Raw genomic sequence first — 18299 nt, 5'->3', positions numbered from 1 at the left:
ACGGAAAAACATTAGTTTGAACTATACATTTATTGGTAAAAGGAGTGAATATGTGGATGGTCAAATCTCGTGTCAATTACATGTTGATTTGATAAAAAAAAAAATCTGAAGAAAATAAAGCTTATCAGGATTTCCTGATAGTAATGGTAATTTTTTTTTGTAATTGTAAACAACATAGAAGTAAATTATTGCTGATAATATCCGATGTACAGTAAAACAGCAACATCCAAAAAGAATATAACGCAGAAATAAATGATAAATATTGGTGTTGCTGCGAATTACCCAAAACAAGAAAGTATTTTTAATATTAAGAAACCTCCAAGGATTCAGGGACTCATCGAGGGTGGGAATACTATCCGAACCAACTGTCATTCTTGTTCTCGAATTCATTCACACAACATTCAATTGCAATCCTTTCCAATTACTCACCGTATCTGTTACCATATCCAAAGAAGGGATGATTGTATTTTATTTTGCACAGAAGGAAAGAAAAACCAATTGGTGTTGTCACTTTTTACTGAACCAGAATTGACAGCTATTATCCCCATCACGCGCCGTTCTGCATCTGAAAACAATCAGTTACTCTCGCTCCCAATTCGTTACTGCGTTACTGTCATCTTGCTTCTTACACATTAAAACGATTTCGCAAGAACAGGTAACGAATGACGTCATGTCCTCTTTGAGGAAATTCCATTTTTCATTTGTCTTCCAAGCAGACAAGTAGCATTTGCAGTTTTTTACACGGTAAGTAAGGAATATTCGATTTGTTAGTATGAATTGTTGCTTGCTTTGAATTTAATATTTCAAATTCAGGGTATTCTTTAATAAACCATCCGTAAAGCGGACGTTATTCTTGTAAGTATTTTAATTCCGCCCAACAAAGTGTATCGAGAGGTTTGTTTAAATCACTTCTTCTGAGGTTCGGATTCTTCCTTCCCCAGAAAATTTCAAATTTTGCATATCATGCGATTTCTTACCTTTTAGTGATGATAGCGCAACTCATTAAAATTTCCGCCAATTATTGGTTTTTGAATTAATCATTTCGAAAATCGGACTCTTTTCCTTCCAACGGGCGATTCGTTCAACATGGTAGTCTACGAGAGTGCTCAGCGGACGTATTAATGCGTGCGCGGGCGCCTGGTCTCCGTTCGCAACCGGATGTGACATCATCGGAACATTTGTCTTTATAATTCTTATGATTATAAATTGCCGTCGATAAAATAGTATAATTCATGTCTCACATTTCTTAATAATTAAAGTAAACATTTACAGTAAATAGTTCAGAATTACTAAATACTTCTGCACACTGCAGTTTAATATCATGATAGTAATAATTTATTTATCAAGAAATACTTACATAAGTACAATAGCTGTCTTGTGTAACGTTCCAATTTGTGTACAAAATGGCTGCATTATGTGCCCCAAATACAGTATGGAGTGAATGTTCAGATAGTCTAAGGCAACATTTAATGTCTAGCTTCCGACAATCCTTGACCTGGCTGCTGAATGAAAATCTTGCGAATATAAAAGCCTTAAAAATAATTAGAGAAGGTATGCTGACGTCATATAAATATGGTTGTAGAATAGAAACATCGAACTATAGACGCTCTTATGCAGAATTGAACGGATGACGACAATTGAATTTATTGAGGTTTGCTCTTGGATTTGCAAATAAAAGAAATTGTTTTCATATGATGATATTTGAATTGCAACATATGGGTATAAACTATGGATGTTAGACTAATATTCTCAATTGGCAAATAGCTGTCCGATTGATACTAAAGAATTCAGCATGAGGTGGAAGAGGAAAAAAAAAATTTGCAAGTTTGGATTCAGAGAGCTGTGTAGGTCCATTACTATTCTGTTCTCTCTCTCAGGATTGCAGGATTACAATCTTGCATTGGATTACCGGAAGATATTTATTTAGGGTTTGGCGCATTCAGTACAAGTAAACGAAATTAAAACATATAAACATGAGTATTACTGTAAGCCTTAGTTTCTGATCCAGTTCAGTGCAGCTAGACCAGTTATTTTGATAAGCATGCAAGCTGAATTCTATTATGATGCGATGAATAATTATTTGTATAGTTCACTGTAGCCACATTGAGGAGAAAGATGATTTTCCCACTTAAATAACCAATATTGCAAATTGCGAGGTTCGTTCGGAAACCCATTTTTGGTTAATTCATGTCTTCTAGAGAAGTTCAAAAACAGAAGATTGGTTAATCATTATCGAAAACCACTTTTGTGGTTAAGGTTCCTAAGTGGTTGGATCCTACTAACTTGTCCATTTCTCTCTGGATCGCTGACAAAAGCTTGCAGGTCTAGGTAAATTAGCAAAAATAATCTTGGGATTAGTCCAACGAATGAGAGCATATTACAGGAGCCACTTTTAACATGATGATCTATACTGCACCCGATTGGACAGTGACCCTAAAATAAAATAAAAATAATAAAAAACAAAAAAAAATAAATACAAACTTCGTGGTTAAAGAAAAAAGAAATTTGCTTATCTCCAACTGGGAGGAAAAAAGGGGTTGCACGACAACACTAGCGTTAGTTTAATTGAGAACATTCTACGCATAGAGTGTTGCGGCATTTTATCATATTGAGATCGATTGCTTTAGTAAACAGTTCCAACTGATTCATTACCTCAGATAATGGCACATCTAATAGATGGATTTCTCTGTCTGACCAAAAATAGGGGACGTTACTCTTACACGAAAGTAAGGAAACGGAGTTTGGACAGAGTAAAACAAGTGCGGATTTTAAATTTCTAAAGAATTTTATCTTTTATATCAGGGATACCTACAGTACAGTAAGCAGGTGGATTTAAAAGTAGCTTACGAACAGTGTGTTTAGGATAGACACTTTTCTGAAAAGTTGTAAGTAGGAAATGGAGTTACTTGGCGATCTCGTCTTACTGGGGAAGGAGATAGCACGTTTTCCTAATGTAGAAAAGATGCCAAGTTTGAGGCGGATAATCATTTATATAAAAAAATTTCATCATACTGAGATTTTCTAGCACTAGTGAGATTCTAATATAGCATCGTTTATGTATGTTTAATATTTTCTTTTTATTGCCGGTATCCTTCCCGTCTAGCAACCGAAACCCGGTATTCTCTTAAATTCGTTATAATTTCCAGCTTTTTAATTCAGAATTTGACGTGTGCTAATTGTAATATCCATATATTAAACTACTGCTGAGATCGGTTTGGCATGAAACTTATCACCGACGAGAGGCAGTGAATATTATCACTGCCTCTCGTTCGAGAGAGGGCAACTACTCTATCAACTAAAACTAACCGCAACAACACCAACGCTATCTACCGCCTACCCTCACCACTACCCCACCACGGACAATAACAACATCCATGCCCACGGCGGGATTCGAACCTGCAGCATTTTAGCTGGATAGCGGATACTCTCTAACCACTCGGCCAACTAAGCTGGCATCACGAATATGAAACATCATAATTTAATAGTAAACAGTATAATAATTATATTCATTAAATTAATTTAACTAATAATTAAATTATTTATAATTTATTAAATAAATCCAATGCCCCTATATTTATTGTGCAGTGTGAAACCACGAGTATTAACAGATCCTTTGTTCATCCTACATATACATGGTATTAGCAACTTGGCCGTACAAAGCCTATATATCAATATGAAGATATTACCGCATTACTGCTATTCGACATACACATTAACACTCTTCTCGGGAAACGTAGCATAAGCTAATAAAAGTAACTACCAACTGCTTCCATAACTCAGTTATAAAATACAACACAAAAACGTAAATGATGATTATAATGGTCCATCGGATTCTACAGCCGACTCATAAATGGCACGGACCAGGGGAATCCGACTGCTAATTAAAACAAAGCAAATTGGGATGGTTGTTGAGAGATGTTGCCGCCAGTGTGATTTCTGGCTAGTGGTGTGAATGTTTAAGTGCAAGAATATCAATCAAGACCGCTGGTAATTACCGGGCGTAAACATGACTTTCCTTGAGGCAGACGTGATGATTGGAGTCTTCGTTCTGCTGGTCCAGACAATGAGACAATTTTATTGACATCTTTCAGCAGCACAAGTCATCAGAGGGAGTCTGTTGATAGCTACTGAAAGTTAACAGCTTGTAATTCCTGCTGGATTGCTAACCTCCTATACCAGGTCCGGCTGGCCCCATATGAGGAGTCTGAAGGCAGATGTTTACGTCCTCTACTTAACTGTGAGAACTTACCATCCAGCCGCGCGTCTACGAACACCAGCTTTTTCGTAGGGAATTTTTGGCTATCTAGCTCCATCGCGAGATGATCGGGGTAGACTTGAGGAGGTGGTGTAGTGTCGCAATTCTAACACCCTGCTCCAGCACAGTACTTGTTGGGAACTTTCTCGGAATGTCAAGCGGCAGCTGTCTCGTTCGATCGATTTGGTGGGCTGGATTGCGCGAATCCCCCACTAATGAATCATTATTAGCCTCATTAGGGATAATTCTTCAGAGGCTATTTAACCACAGATAGGTGAAAGTTTTCGAATCGCCAAATCCATGGTTCGTGCTGATTTGATAATATTATAGGTCTGTAGTTTTAATGTGAGTGGCAAATATTGCATGAATGAACGTCTTTAGGTTCACGAACCACAAAGAATGAAAACAGAATGTCCCTAGGTTCTTAAAGTAGGATGGCAATAAGAGAGTCAATCCTGCTATTAAGAATTACAGGTCAGTTTTACCCTACTGATGACTAGTCGTTGCAATTCTAATCTTGCTGAGTATGGGAGGAACCGCAGGTTCGGACACATGGTACTTGTGCTTGGTCGAGTGCCAGTGGTGCGAAGCTACCATCCGTGGGATTATGACTTAACCCCTCTAAGTCAGAATCCCGTCTAGCCACTGCAATGATACTATTCGTGCCTGAAACATTGAAAGGCAGCCCTATCCTGAGGTGCTTTCGTACTATTACGGTGCCATTGCTCTGGCAATGAGGCCATTAGAACGGAACCATCAAGGCAGCCTTTGAGACTATGCGTCCGCTGCTTCCTACGCCGCACCATTCAGGTGTGAAGTGCGGGGACTAAACCGTCAGCAGACGACCTAGCTACTGGTCTCTGTGTCGTGATCAGAAGAGCAGCCACCATATTGCGATTTATTGAAACCCATCCTCTTTAGAACGGTATGTAAACGGTTTCTGTTCCGAAATCAAACCCGCAACACAAATTACGCCGGTCGTTACGAAAAAACCTTAAATGGAGTAAACAACTGGATACCTTCATTATGAATACCTTCATAATGAAAGTATTCAGTGGGAAGGTAATAGTGTGGAGTTCATTATGAAGGCATTCATAATGAACTCCACACTATTACTGCAAACGTTTTTCGATCAAAAGACACAATTCTAACTACCGTAAAAGTACTCATATTACACGGAATTGATGAAATAGTAATCAAGTATGTTTTAAGTATCTACGCAGTATACCAATTGTACTTAAAAAAATACCCCAGAATATTCTTTCAGCAACTTTTGGGCTCTTCAGTACATACACACCACTCAGTAATCGAATCCACGGCTACAAAACAAAAATCTTCAGCATAGAAAAAATCTAAGACACTGCATGATATTATCAAGATGTTATTTGATTTGACTGCACTATATGTTTGCATTTTTATGGATATATGAAAGTTCTAAGCGCGCACAGCGCATTAGTTTGGATTTAATTTGTATGCCAAATGATGAAAGTATGTTTAATATTGCCGAAGTGAATAAACTACCATTCGCATGGAAATGGAATATAATTAAAGTTCTTTTACTATTTATGTGAACGATTTTGTCTTTAAAATTATGATTTGAAATCTGTGTTATTATTGTCTTCTTAACTGCCAGTCAGAACGCTAAAAATAAAATTCAATTATTTTAACATTTACAGCATGTATATTGTGAATTTCTTTTTATACAGTGTGTATGTGTGTTTAATGTCTGTACGAACTGCAAGGGCAAAGAAAAAAATACTGTTAGCATTAAGTTTCAGAAGGCAGTATTTTTTGTTCACTAAAAGCATTAAAGATTGTTATTGGAATAATATAATAATATACTTTGGTTTTATGGTCAGCATTAAATAAAATTGTATTTTAATATACTTTAATAATAATCATCATCATCAGTAGTAGTAGTCAATCTACTACTACTAGATGAAGACCTTTCTGCGATGACTTCAAATCTGTATGGTAGGCCCTTTTCTTTTCTCTGACTCTTCTGTAAATCCGATTATTTCATGTATCCACCGTGATTTTGTTCGGCGTAGTATTCGTTTATCCTCCCATTTTCAGAACAATAATTCAATTATTTGTTTTGTCCATCGTTGATGTGCTCCTCGATCAGTATTGACAGATCAACTGTTTCTCAGTTACTATGATGTCAGACACTTTGATTTCTTTTGTGATCCAGTCTTGTGAGATTAGAACAATTCTTTCCATATTATACTGTTTGTTGTTCTAAATTTTTCAATTTCCTTTGAAATTACTGTCCACAGCCATGTGTCCATGTTGGAAGATATATTAGATAAATCTTTTATCTTCATGCATAATATTAATTGGCTTTTGAATTCTGACAGTAATTTTACAAATGCTTTCTATCCTCGTGCGTCTTTTAATTTCGTCCTTGAAATTTTGTTCCATTGACATTCGTTGTCCAAATATTTTCAGTACAATGTTTGCTTTATTTACTCAAATATTTCTTGACCAATGTAACTTTGTAGTACCAGTAACTCCTAAAGTCAACACATTCACGCTAGATTGATTTTTGTAGAAGTATAATTTGGCCCTTCGCTATGCGTCAGGCTTATTTTTAAATTGTGAAATATATTGTCATGCTAGTTTTAATTCGGCAGACTTTTGTTTCTTAAAATAGTATTTCAGAACAATGTTAATGGTATAAAAAATCCAGATGTAATTCTTTTTGAAGTCATCATATATATCACTCTTTGATATAGATTGTTTGTACCCTGTACTTAATTAGTGATACAATAAATCCTTTACTTTGGCTTGGGTCTGTACGGTATAGTCGCTATGAGAGAAGGAGGCATTCCACTGTATGGTGTCATAATTCTCAGTTCTCTCCAGTTGAACTTGTGCTCACTCTAATAGCCAATAATATAGTGTATTGGCTCTATATGCTGAATTTCATTTTTATGCTACAATAAATACGTTTTGCTTGTAATGGTTCAATTCTTTTGATAGAGATATTTTATGCAATACTCTCATTCTCCTTTAAGTACTTTGCTAATGATATGTAAAGGTGAGGATTTTTTAATTATATGTTACTAATATATCGTGAAAGGAATAGATCACCCGTCCTCATCTCTGCATACATCTCCTGGATTTCTGTTGTGTACAGGAACTAATTAATCAATATGGGCCAACATGTGTTCAAAAATTCACAATAAACTTCACGCTTTTCGTATTGCTTTAGCTGATATGAGGCTTTTATATTGATCCATGATGTCAAAGTGATTCGAGGTAGAATGCCACGAAGGTGTGCCGAGATTCTAAAATCAGGAAAATGATATAGTTCGAAGATATGAATTGTAGATTAAAATGTGCTACTGAAAAAACTGAAAGAAAAAAAAAGACAAAACAATTATTTTTTGGATTAGGTGAAAAGATAAAAAAAAATGAAAGAAAGAAACAAAAACAATGATCTAAGAGAGTGGTCTGAAAGGTTTTCGGCCTCGACCAGAGATGCCAGCACTATCGGCAAGATTTTTTTTTCAAAATTAGTACATCTGCCATAAACATCCATGTGAAATTGCAAGCCATTCTATCAAGTGCTTTGTTTTATACTGCTGTGTGAAGCAAAGGTTTCTCCTGTATCCCTTGAAATGGATAAAATTGAGTATCGTGCGGTTATAAAATTCTTTGTAAAAGAAGGTTTAACGCCAAAAGAAATTCATTCGAAGTTGATAAAAGTGTATGGGCACTCTTCTCCTTCGTTTTCGACAATTAAGAAGTGGGCCTACCAGCCTTGAAGATGATTCACGTGAAGGATGTTCAAAATGTGTAACAACTTCAAAAATGATTGATCAAGTGCAAGATATGGTGTTGGATGACCGGCCAGTCAAATTGCGTGAAATTGATGAGACTAGAGGCTTTTCAAAAGGACACATGAGATATATTTTTCATAAAGAATTGCAAATGAAAAGTCTTTGCACAAAATGTGTGCCGCGGTTGCTCACAGCAGATCAAAAACGCACTCGCATAAAAATCTCTGAACAGTGCTTGGAGTTCTAACAAGAATAAAACTGATTTTGTGCGTCGATTTATTACTATGGATGAGATTTGGATTCACCATTGCATGTCAGAATCCAAACAGCAGCCAAAACAGTGGACAGACACCGGTTGTTCAGCTCCAAAGAAGACAAAATCGGTTCCATCAGCAGGAAAGGTCATGGCATCGGTGTTTTGGGATGCTAAAGGCATTTTGTTTATTAATTATCTTGAAAAGGGTAAAACAATAACCGGAGAATATTATTCCGATATTTTAACCAGACTAGACGAAAACATTCGTGAGAAAAAACCCGGTTTGCAGAAGAAAAAAATCATCTTTCGTCGTGCAATACACCTGCCCACAAAAGTGTTTTGTGAATAGGAAAATTAAGGGATCTGCACTATATGTTGGAACATCTACTCTATTCCCTAAAACTAAAATTCTTCCTCGCTGGTCAGCGTTTTTCTTCGAATCAACAGGTGTTAGCAGCTGTAGAGGGGTATTTTGCAGATCTTACTGAGAATCACTACAGGGACGAGATAATGGCGCTGGAGCATCGCTGGAATGAATGTATCAGTCTTAAGGGAGATTGTGTTGAAAAACAAAAATAATTTTGAAATTATAAATTCGATTTTTATTGTTAGGCTGAGAACTTTTCAGACCACCCTTGTACTAAAAATTCATCTGGTGATATTTTGTAGGTAATGTGAATGTTGTAAATATTATTATAATAAGAATCTTCTTATTATTTTAAAAAAATGGTAATATTAAATAGTAAAATGAATTCATTTAGCATTCCCTGTTGCTAATATAAAAGAGACTGTAGATATAAATTATGAATTAAATAAAGTGGCAATTGAAATATAAATATAAATAATATATTTATATTTATATTTCAATATAAATATATAAATATATAAATAAATATAAATATAAATTCATAAAAAAGATGCATATTTATATAAAATTATTAGATATTGTTAAAATGAAAGAGATCTTTCTTATCACATTAAACGAATAATTGTTAATATGTATGCGAAAATAATGTAAGATTATTATTAATATTTAGACATGTTTATATAATATTATTTACTTTACATTCTACTGAATATTTGTAGTCAACAGAAAATGTGATAATAAAACTTGAATGGTATATTTGTAAATATACTGTAGGAGAATAATAAACTTTGTGACCGTCATAAAATTTTAATCTTTAATGGTCTATTGCTTTTTTATCCTTCGTCTATATTTTATTTCGACCAAGATTTTTACATATCTTGAATATTTTATCATTGGCAACAAAATCTGCATGTAGCAGATATGAGGTTTGTATATGGTTTAAACAAAAATCAATTTGTAACAACAAGAGTCTAGTTTTCAGTTGCTAGTTTTTTGTACCTTTATCGGTCACTGATTCACTGGAGTACTTCTCATTTCTCAATATGCGTAAGCAAATGACCAAATGACCAAGTTTAGTTTTCACGTGATTTTCATAGTATATTACGACAAGCTGGATGAGTTCATCTGTGTTGTTTAGTCATTTTATAATCAGTGAGAATAGTAATTATGAAGATTCAATTTCTTGCTTTACATTTAATTTCTATATTTGCATTCAGTATTCCTAATTAATTAGCTTACTGGTGTTCTAAACGTATCTAGCATACGAATTTCATCCTATCCACGCCACTCATTTACGGCAAGTTTTAAACTAATGCTTTGTTACCTGAAATTAAGGGCATCTATTATATTAGACAATACGTATTATCAAATCTACAGTTCTTTAACCGGTGCAATATACTTACGATTTTATTCTAGCTTAGAAATTACATCAAGAGGTCAGTTTGAAAATGTTTGTTCAGAGAGGAACTGTGGAATCGACGTGTCATAAAACAGTAAATGCAAACATGGGATAATTGCTTATTTCTCAGTTGGATGCTTCGTATTTCTTTGACACAAGAGCAAAAGGATATATAACTCCTTTGCCCACTCACGGTAAAAAACTATAAGTATGCATGTAACCTTTCGAAGGTGGCGCAAAATAAAAATTGAAGTAGAATATCAAATAACCGAATTTATTCATTGTTTTTAACGTATGCGCCATGTCGGGAAATTTGGATTGAAGAAATAATCAGGAATACACAGGCCGAACGCATCTGACGTCGTTTAATAAGACAGAGCAGGCATGGATATTTGGGAATAATTCTAGGAGGAAAATGAATTACTTGTCTCTAGTGTTCGGAAGATGGAGTAGCCATAAAAATTGAGTTTTATTCACACAGGCTAAAACATCAATATATTTTCATTAAACAAAGACATTTTTTTTAATAATCCTCGTTAAACAAATTAATTATACACATGTATGAGTCACTTAAATGGTTCAATTATATGGCATTATTGAACTAATCTGATCCCTATTGGAACTGCAAATTCCCTTTAATAATTGCTGTTTGGTACTTTTTTTTGTCAGTAAACGAAAATTTATTATTAGTATTATCTTTACAGAAATATGGAATTACATTCTAACTAAAAGCGATGTATTATTTATGAGGGACACAAAAGACACAGAATATATTTTAATAGTTCAAAATGTATTACATTCCCAGGGTAATTATCTAGCAAACTGCTCTCTGAATTCACATAATCTAATACAACAAATTTTTGTATTCCAAAATATCCACATGAACTGTAAAATCTGTGTCCTAGCTCCTGTGCAACCATACTTGCACAGGAGCCAGAGTCCTAATTTTACATTCCTCATTATGCATTCATTGTCAATGCGATTCGACTCATAGAAACATATTTCATTATACAGCAGCCGAACAATTTAGAGTTAAATCAGGATTAACATAATGGCAGGAATGGCAAGAATATAAGTGTAAGAGAGACAAGAGAGACTTGTTGGATCGATTATTAGTGATGAAGAGATGCATCACCAAATGATGAGCGCGAAACGAGTAATCATAATGTGTGACTTTAACTAATTATCCATACATTGATTGGATAGCAGTAAAATCTCATGAGATGAATGAAATCTAATTTGAGCTGTTGCGAGACAATTTACTCAAGCTGCATATCAGAGAAAGAATTCCACTTCAAAGAGTGTTGGATTTTATTAGAGTATCAGAAGATTTTTCAGTTAAAAACATAACTTTTTCACCTCCGGTTAGTGACAGTGATCATGCGGTACTCACTTGGGAGGTGACTAAGTTTATCAATGTTCCATTCAGAAAAGATTACATGCTGAACTACAAAGCAGGAAATTATGACCAACTGAAGAGTATATTGAGTTCAGTGGAATGGGATATGTTGCTGGATGGGAAGAAGATCGATAGTAAATGGGAAGCATTTAAACAATACTTAAATGATGTGATATCAGAATGTGTCCAGAAAATTCGAAGAATAAATAGAGTAGGAGTCATATGGGTGTGTAATCTTATTAAGGAACATAATGGTTAGAAAAGGATGGTATGGAATGAATACTGTGTGTATAAGGATCATGTCAGTTATGAAACGTATAAGCAGTAGGCCAGAAAAGTCAAGTGTTGTGCGGAAAGATATGTGAGTAGGAAAAGAGACTGGCTCTGCAAGCTAAAAATAACCCCAAAGATTTCTATCGCTATTCTACAAGTAAAAGAAAGAATGAATATGAAAGAATAATTCTACTGAATGCATATAGTGTGAGGATGACAGATGCGGAAGAGTTTGTTCAACTAAGGAGTGCCTATTTTGCTAAAACTTATTAACCTATTATAGTAATGTGTACTATTACTACTTCTTACTACTTATAAAGCCTGCTTGGTTACCGCGCCTTTCAAATACCGTTATTTCTAATTAGCACTATGCGCTTTCTCTCTCATAACCTTTCTTGCTTATACTATTGCGTACTATGTTTATCTACCTTTCGCACTACGAGTCTTATGCCTATGGATACTAGAAAATTTATTTTTATTGTGACTGTGCCACTAATATGTTTTAACTAGCATAAAATTCAGAAAAACGGCCAGTTGATTTCTCTCTCTCTCTCTTTGTCTAACATGAATTCTTTCAGTAAAACTTTACACAACCAGTCATGGTCTATTTGCACTTAACTATACGCTTTGGCTACCTCACTTGGTTTCCCGTCCACAAATCCGATTTTTTAGGAACAGTGCATTGTAAAATAAAGAATCAGGCGGCATTCTATTGACATATAATTAAAACACATTTATTTACATTTAAAATAAAGTACATTAAATAAGTAATAGGGAGGTTACTTTTCTCTGCCTATCCTTTATTCCTTTGGTATATAGAAACAAACTTTTCAAATTTAAATGACTATACAATATATATAATTACTCTGTTACTTCTCTACTTAAAACAAAATTGCCAAGACTAATTTATTCATAAAGGAATTAGCTATCTATGGCAAGTTATGTTACAATTAATATTCCAATTAACAACATCTCAGAGGACTCTGTAGATTACAAAAAGAATCGACATTAGGGATTGGACACACTTACGGATGTTCTTTGTCATGACACCTTCCATAGGTCCTTCATCAAAGTCACTATGGGTTTTCTATCATCACAGGCCTTAGGCTTCCGTCTGGTGAGTCTTGTTTCATTGGGCGCTTCATCGGAATATTTGGCTGGTCTTGGACGGCAATCTTCCCGGTGCTCAAAAGTTCAGGCAAGAAGTTTCAGCATTCAGGCTTGAAGATCGTTCTGCGGCTTTTGGCTTCCATTGACTTCCTGCAGCACTAGGACATCCGACCGGCACTTGGCATCGGCTGTTCTCCCAATTTTTTTCTGGCTCTGTTCGGTAACAGTGCTTCGCCTCTGCTCTCTCGACAACTAGATCTTGGCTCTCTGTCAGCAACTGGACCTGGACTCTCCTCACGATGATCGGCTCAGTCCCTTTTATTTTCACCTTCTCGGGACCTTGCACCAAGGGTTGTAAACCCTGAAGAAATCGGCAGTTCTCCTTGATCTTTTTGTTAAGGCTGGCCCGTTCTTTTTTCTCCTGCCTGTGCTCTTTTTCCTTGTCTTGTTGGACAGCGAAAACCTCTCGGAAACTAGCAGACCTCTTTGATACTAGCTTTGAAGGTGTTCATGCGCAGAGTTTACAAGCAACTTTCTCACACACTTCATCGTAAACAACTTTCTTGTGTTCTTATACATGGCTATTATGCATTATACAAAGTTCCGATGGTAAAGCATTGCCTTTGTTTTTGACATTCTAGAAACATTAGTTAAAATAGTAAATACGATCAATTCCCATAGGGTTATTTACATTAATCTTTAACATAAAATACATAGAGACAAAGAAAGTTATTTTTGTAACAGTTCTCATGAGACTTGACCTCTGTAAAAATTGATGTAAAGCGCTTTGATATTTTTAAGCTACAATCGAGTTTTACAAAGCACCCCTTCATGATAACGTTTTAAGCCATGAAAAAGTTTTTCATGGCTTAAAAAAATAAAATCTTGTAGGGGGGGTTACCTTTTTCTGGTTAATAGCTCATTAAGTGTAGACAATTTTTCTTTCATATTGGCACAGTATTCCGCGTATGTTTAAAAGCAATAATGTCCTTTTGCGCACACCTAATTTTAGTTACTAGTTGGTTTCTTGTGTTTTTGTACAATGTTTGTAGGTGAATAAAATGGATTATTTAGTGCATGTCTTCTGTTTCTTCGGTATTTTGTTGTTTTTCTGTATATTTCTGTAAACCGAAATTTGAGTCCGTTGTATAAAGTTATTGGATAATTTATATTAAGTATTTTGTTGCAGTTTGTGTCTTTTATAAGGTTATCAGCGATGCTCTTTAATTGGATAATATAATGGTAGCCTTGTGGAATGAAATCACCACTAAATTGGTCAGCTAATTTAGTGGTGATTACCGATTATAGACGTGTTAGTAGGAGCCCATATATTTATGTCGTCTATACATGATCGTGTTAGTCAGTAGCTTAGAATTTCTTCTCATGTTGGGGAGCTTATAGCCAGGATTATGTTGCATTGTCAAGATATGTGTTAGTTGTTGGAGAGTCATGGTCGAGGGTGTTATGTTAATATCATCTATCAGGATAAGTCTATAAGTTGTGCAATTGTCAATGTCGTTTAGTCATGTTCCTAATCAGGGGCGGCGCGCGCATAGGCAGTGCGAAAATGCAGCACCCCTAATTTTTCTCGATACATAAATGTATTTATTAATTTATTTATATTTGCTTGTAATATTTAATTTTATCATCATCAATCCTATACAATTCTCTTATTTTGTATAAAAAATAATAAAAAGCCATCTTGTAGCAATTAGTAGGGAGAAGGACGCTAGCAGCACTGTGTTTACCATAGTATCATATTGCTACGCGGGCAAGCATATGCACGTCATAGTGAGATGCGAGCTATTAACGTAATGCGGCACTGTCTGTCGCGCAGTTCCACTATTGTTTATATGCAGTTTACACCAGTAAGTAGAGTGCTCGTAGTGTTTATCGTGTTTACTCCGTCTCATTAAATATTTGGACATTACAATTAAAGACACAACATTTTTTATTTTAGAAAATTATTGGGGTTATGTAATGGATTTTATTTCAAAGTAATTTTGAATTATACTAATCTGTATAATTTTATAGATAATAAACAATATTTTTTCATGAAGCAAAACAAGAAGAATATATTTTATTTTTAAGTAATTTTGAATAATACCAAACTAAAATTTTATCGATAATAAACAATATTTTTTCATGTTTAATTTTTTTTTAAATTTTTACCATAATTTGGATATTTTATCCAAACACGTATACACTGTACTTACAGTGTGTATGTATATTTCGAAAGTTGCAGCACCCCCCCACGATTTCAAGCCACCATCCGCCACTGTTCCTAATCCTTTCACGAAGCTGAGAGGGTTTCTATCTGGGGATCTATATATTGTGTTTACCATGTTTGTGGTTGTAGTTAGTCGTGATTTCCAAATATAATGTTTCTGCATTTTCAAAAGTGGTTATGGTTTCATACACACTGTACTTTTCATTTACAAATGATTATGCCGCCTTCTCTTTTTTGTTTTCTTCAGAATGTGTAGCGTTCGCAAATGCTATGTTATACTGTATGTGGGCACTTCTGTATCACATATAGAAACGTCACTCAAGAATAGAACGTTGATATATATATATATAGTTCAGAATTTGTACAAAAGTTATCTATCCAATTATTTAAAGACTCGAAAACAACATCGTTAACGGCTTCCTGTTGAATATGTTCGGCTGGATTTACTATAGCCATATTAGTGTGTGAAAATAGTGTAAAACTTGTTCTTTATAATATATAAAGGAGGGGGTGGGAGGGAATTAAACACTATATTGGAAGACTGGTCAGATTGGAGTCCCATTAAATTATATGAATGCACGTTTTTTCATAGTTTCACTTAAACACCTGGGAATCCTGAATCAATAGAAACGTATATTTTTTTTTCTGTGTTTTATTTACTTTATTGATACAGTAAGTTTCTGTAATCTGTGGGTCCAGTGTTCTGTTATGTAGATTAAAGTTGAGGGTTGTCTGTTACTGGAACTGTCGTTGTTGACTTCAGCTTCTTGCTCACAGCTAGGATGCGATCTCTCAAGTTTTTGCTGATGAAGTGTGAGATTACAGGCGGTGGTCTCTTTTTATTTCGTTGTGGTCCTCGATTTTCAGAGGCGATATCAGTGGATGTGACCGGTACATCGATTGCTGTATCAATCGACTTTATTAGAGAGTTGAGGGATCATCTGACAATGCTTTGGGTATACCGTCCATTTATAGTTTTCTTTTTTTACTTATTTCTGTAAAGCATTTTCCATTTGGGAATTGAGGGATTTTGCTTCTTTTCTCAACTCTTCGTTCTCGCGCGTAAGAATTTGCTGCTCTTTCGTTACTGCTAACAGATTTGATTTTATTGTGTGCACAGTTGCAAGCATTATTGCAAATAGTGGTCATAATGCTTAAATTTTTGGTTGTTTGCTCCATTGGGGAAATAAGTATTCCGTTCATGTTTTTAAACGAATCTAAATTATCAGTAACATTGAGATCAAGAATTGACTTACCTTTCTGTATAGATTTTGCATTTGTGTTTTGTTAGGCATTGTGGACAGAGAGCCATTTGGCCCGTTTAATTAATCCTTTTGCCTTCCAGGGACTTTCAATGCAATATGGATCGTTCCCTTCATCAACTATGGGAGGCACTTGATGCAGGACATAGTGTTCATGTTCATGACTTCGAGTGTCTCAGTGACCTTTGTACTAGGCGTCTATTGGGCCATTAGCAAGACGATTTTGTTGTCGTTGTGTCACGTCTTAGTGACTATGGAATAGTGAAGCATCTATTTCCTTAATGCTGACTACTAAAAAATCGGATATATCGTTAAAGAGAAAGATTTGTACTTACTGATCTCAATGGATATGATTATGTCACTTTTGATAGCAGATTTTACTAAAATTGTAATAAATGCACTACAATTTCACTGAAAAAAGCAGATTTTTAGTGAAACGTTTTTAGAAATATTTATTTTTTAGAAATATTAATACTAATTATTAGAAATATTAAAAATAAATAAACAATCCTATTCAAAATCCGAATATACAGACTGCATTATACTAAGTTCCTAAGTTTTTTGAAGAAAGATTCGAATGTAAACTTCTAGGTACGGAGAGGCTATGAGAGAACAGGGTCTTAAAGTTTAGCCTGAGTTAAAAGATTTGAGTTATATGTAAAACCTGGTCTCTCTCAGTGCAAAGAATTTTATTTTAAAATCTATACAGTGATCATAATGCTATTTGAACGTAAATTAGATATATTGAAAAGATAAATTAGATTAAAAATTACGAAATATTTTACTACAATAATTTCTTAATAATTCATTATATTTTTACCTTCACATAGTAATGGCGACAGTGAAAGGAAGACTTCTGTCTTTGTTGAAAGATCCCCTCTATTCTGATGTGACATTCATAGTTGGTGAAGGTGACCGCAAAGTAATAGCAGAAGTCCATAAGTTGTTGCTTGCCATTGCAAGTCCAGTATTTGCTGCCATGTTTTACGGGCCTTTAAAGGAAGAGGGAGAGATACAGATTCCTGATGTCACTCCTAAGGCATTCCAGATTATGTTAAAGTGAGTCGTTTTCTGTTGTTTTTCCGAATTATAATTTACATCTGTCTTCCTCTTATCCTTTTTAAATTGGAAAGAAAAATATGTATTAAATTTTTGAATAACTGGTAGAAACATAAATACAGATCTCTCGATATGTTTGTATGCCAATCGGGATCAACTAAACTCATCCTCCGACTAGTTATCCTTGTACTGAAATACCATCCTAGTCACCCGAACAGTACACAACACTTATGCTATATATCGTCGTCGTCTTCGTCCGGTAGCAAGAGGGTTGTAGCAGATGAGCAGCTCTTCTCCATTTCTCTCAGTTTGTCACCTCCGTCATTTTTAAACCAGTCAATTCCACGATTTCAATGAACCACTCTCTAGTTGGTCTTCCACGTCTTCTCTTCCCCTCAACTTTCCCTTGTAATATAGTTCTTGTCAGGTGTCCCGAAGAACCTCTCAGAAGATGTCCTGCAAATCTTGTCTTTCTTTGCATAATATTCTTGAGCAGTGTTCTTTCTATGCCAACTCTTCTTAAAACGTCTTGATTTGATATTCGCTCTGTATAGCTAATCTTTTCCATCTTTCTATAACACCACGTTTCCAATGCATTAATTCTTTCCATATCTCTCTTTCTGGGTGTCCATGACTCACTTCTGTAACTTGCAATACTCCAAGCTGTTGCTTTAACTATTCCAATTCTAACACCTATTTTATTATTCTTGTTTATTAAAATTCTCTTCATTTCCATATATGCCGATTTAGCTTTGCCTATTCGATTTCTAATGTCCATCTCTGAAGTTCCTTTCTCTGAGATCCAGCTACTTAAATATTGAAATCTTTCCACTTCTAAAATATTTCCTTCACATTTTATCTTTGCATTATCTCCTATTTTTCTGCCCATTATCGTTATCTT

At 34.9% G+C, this 18299-nt stretch overlaps 1 protein-coding gene across 1 annotated transcript in view; it reads left to right on the top strand.

The window, feature by feature from the left end:
- Window positions 1–690: 690 nt before the first annotated feature.
- LOC150106083 (BTB/POZ domain-containing protein 6-like) overlaps window positions 691–18299 on the top strand; it is a 30676-nt gene continuing 13067 nt past the window's right edge. The window contains exons 1-2 of the mRNA XM_090393830.1: window positions 691–744; window positions 17170–17398. Coding sequence (XP_090249956.1) covers window positions 17172–17398 — 227 coding nt within the window. The 5' untranslated portion in view covers window positions 691–744; window positions 17170–17171. The remainder of the gene's footprint in view (window positions 745–17169; window positions 17399–18299) is intronic.

The sequence above is a fragment of the Typopeltis vanoorti genome, chromosome 6 (assembly GCF_054136105.1).
Source record: "Typopeltis vanoorti isolate ZY-2024b chromosome 6, IOZ_Tvanoo_1.0, whole genome shotgun sequence".
Classification (NCBI taxonomy): domain Eukaryota; kingdom Metazoa; phylum Arthropoda; class Arachnida; order Uropygi; family Thelyphonidae; genus Typopeltis; species Typopeltis vanoorti.
Note: the sequence above shows the minus strand (reverse complement) of the source record. Positions and strands in the feature narration are given on the sequence as shown.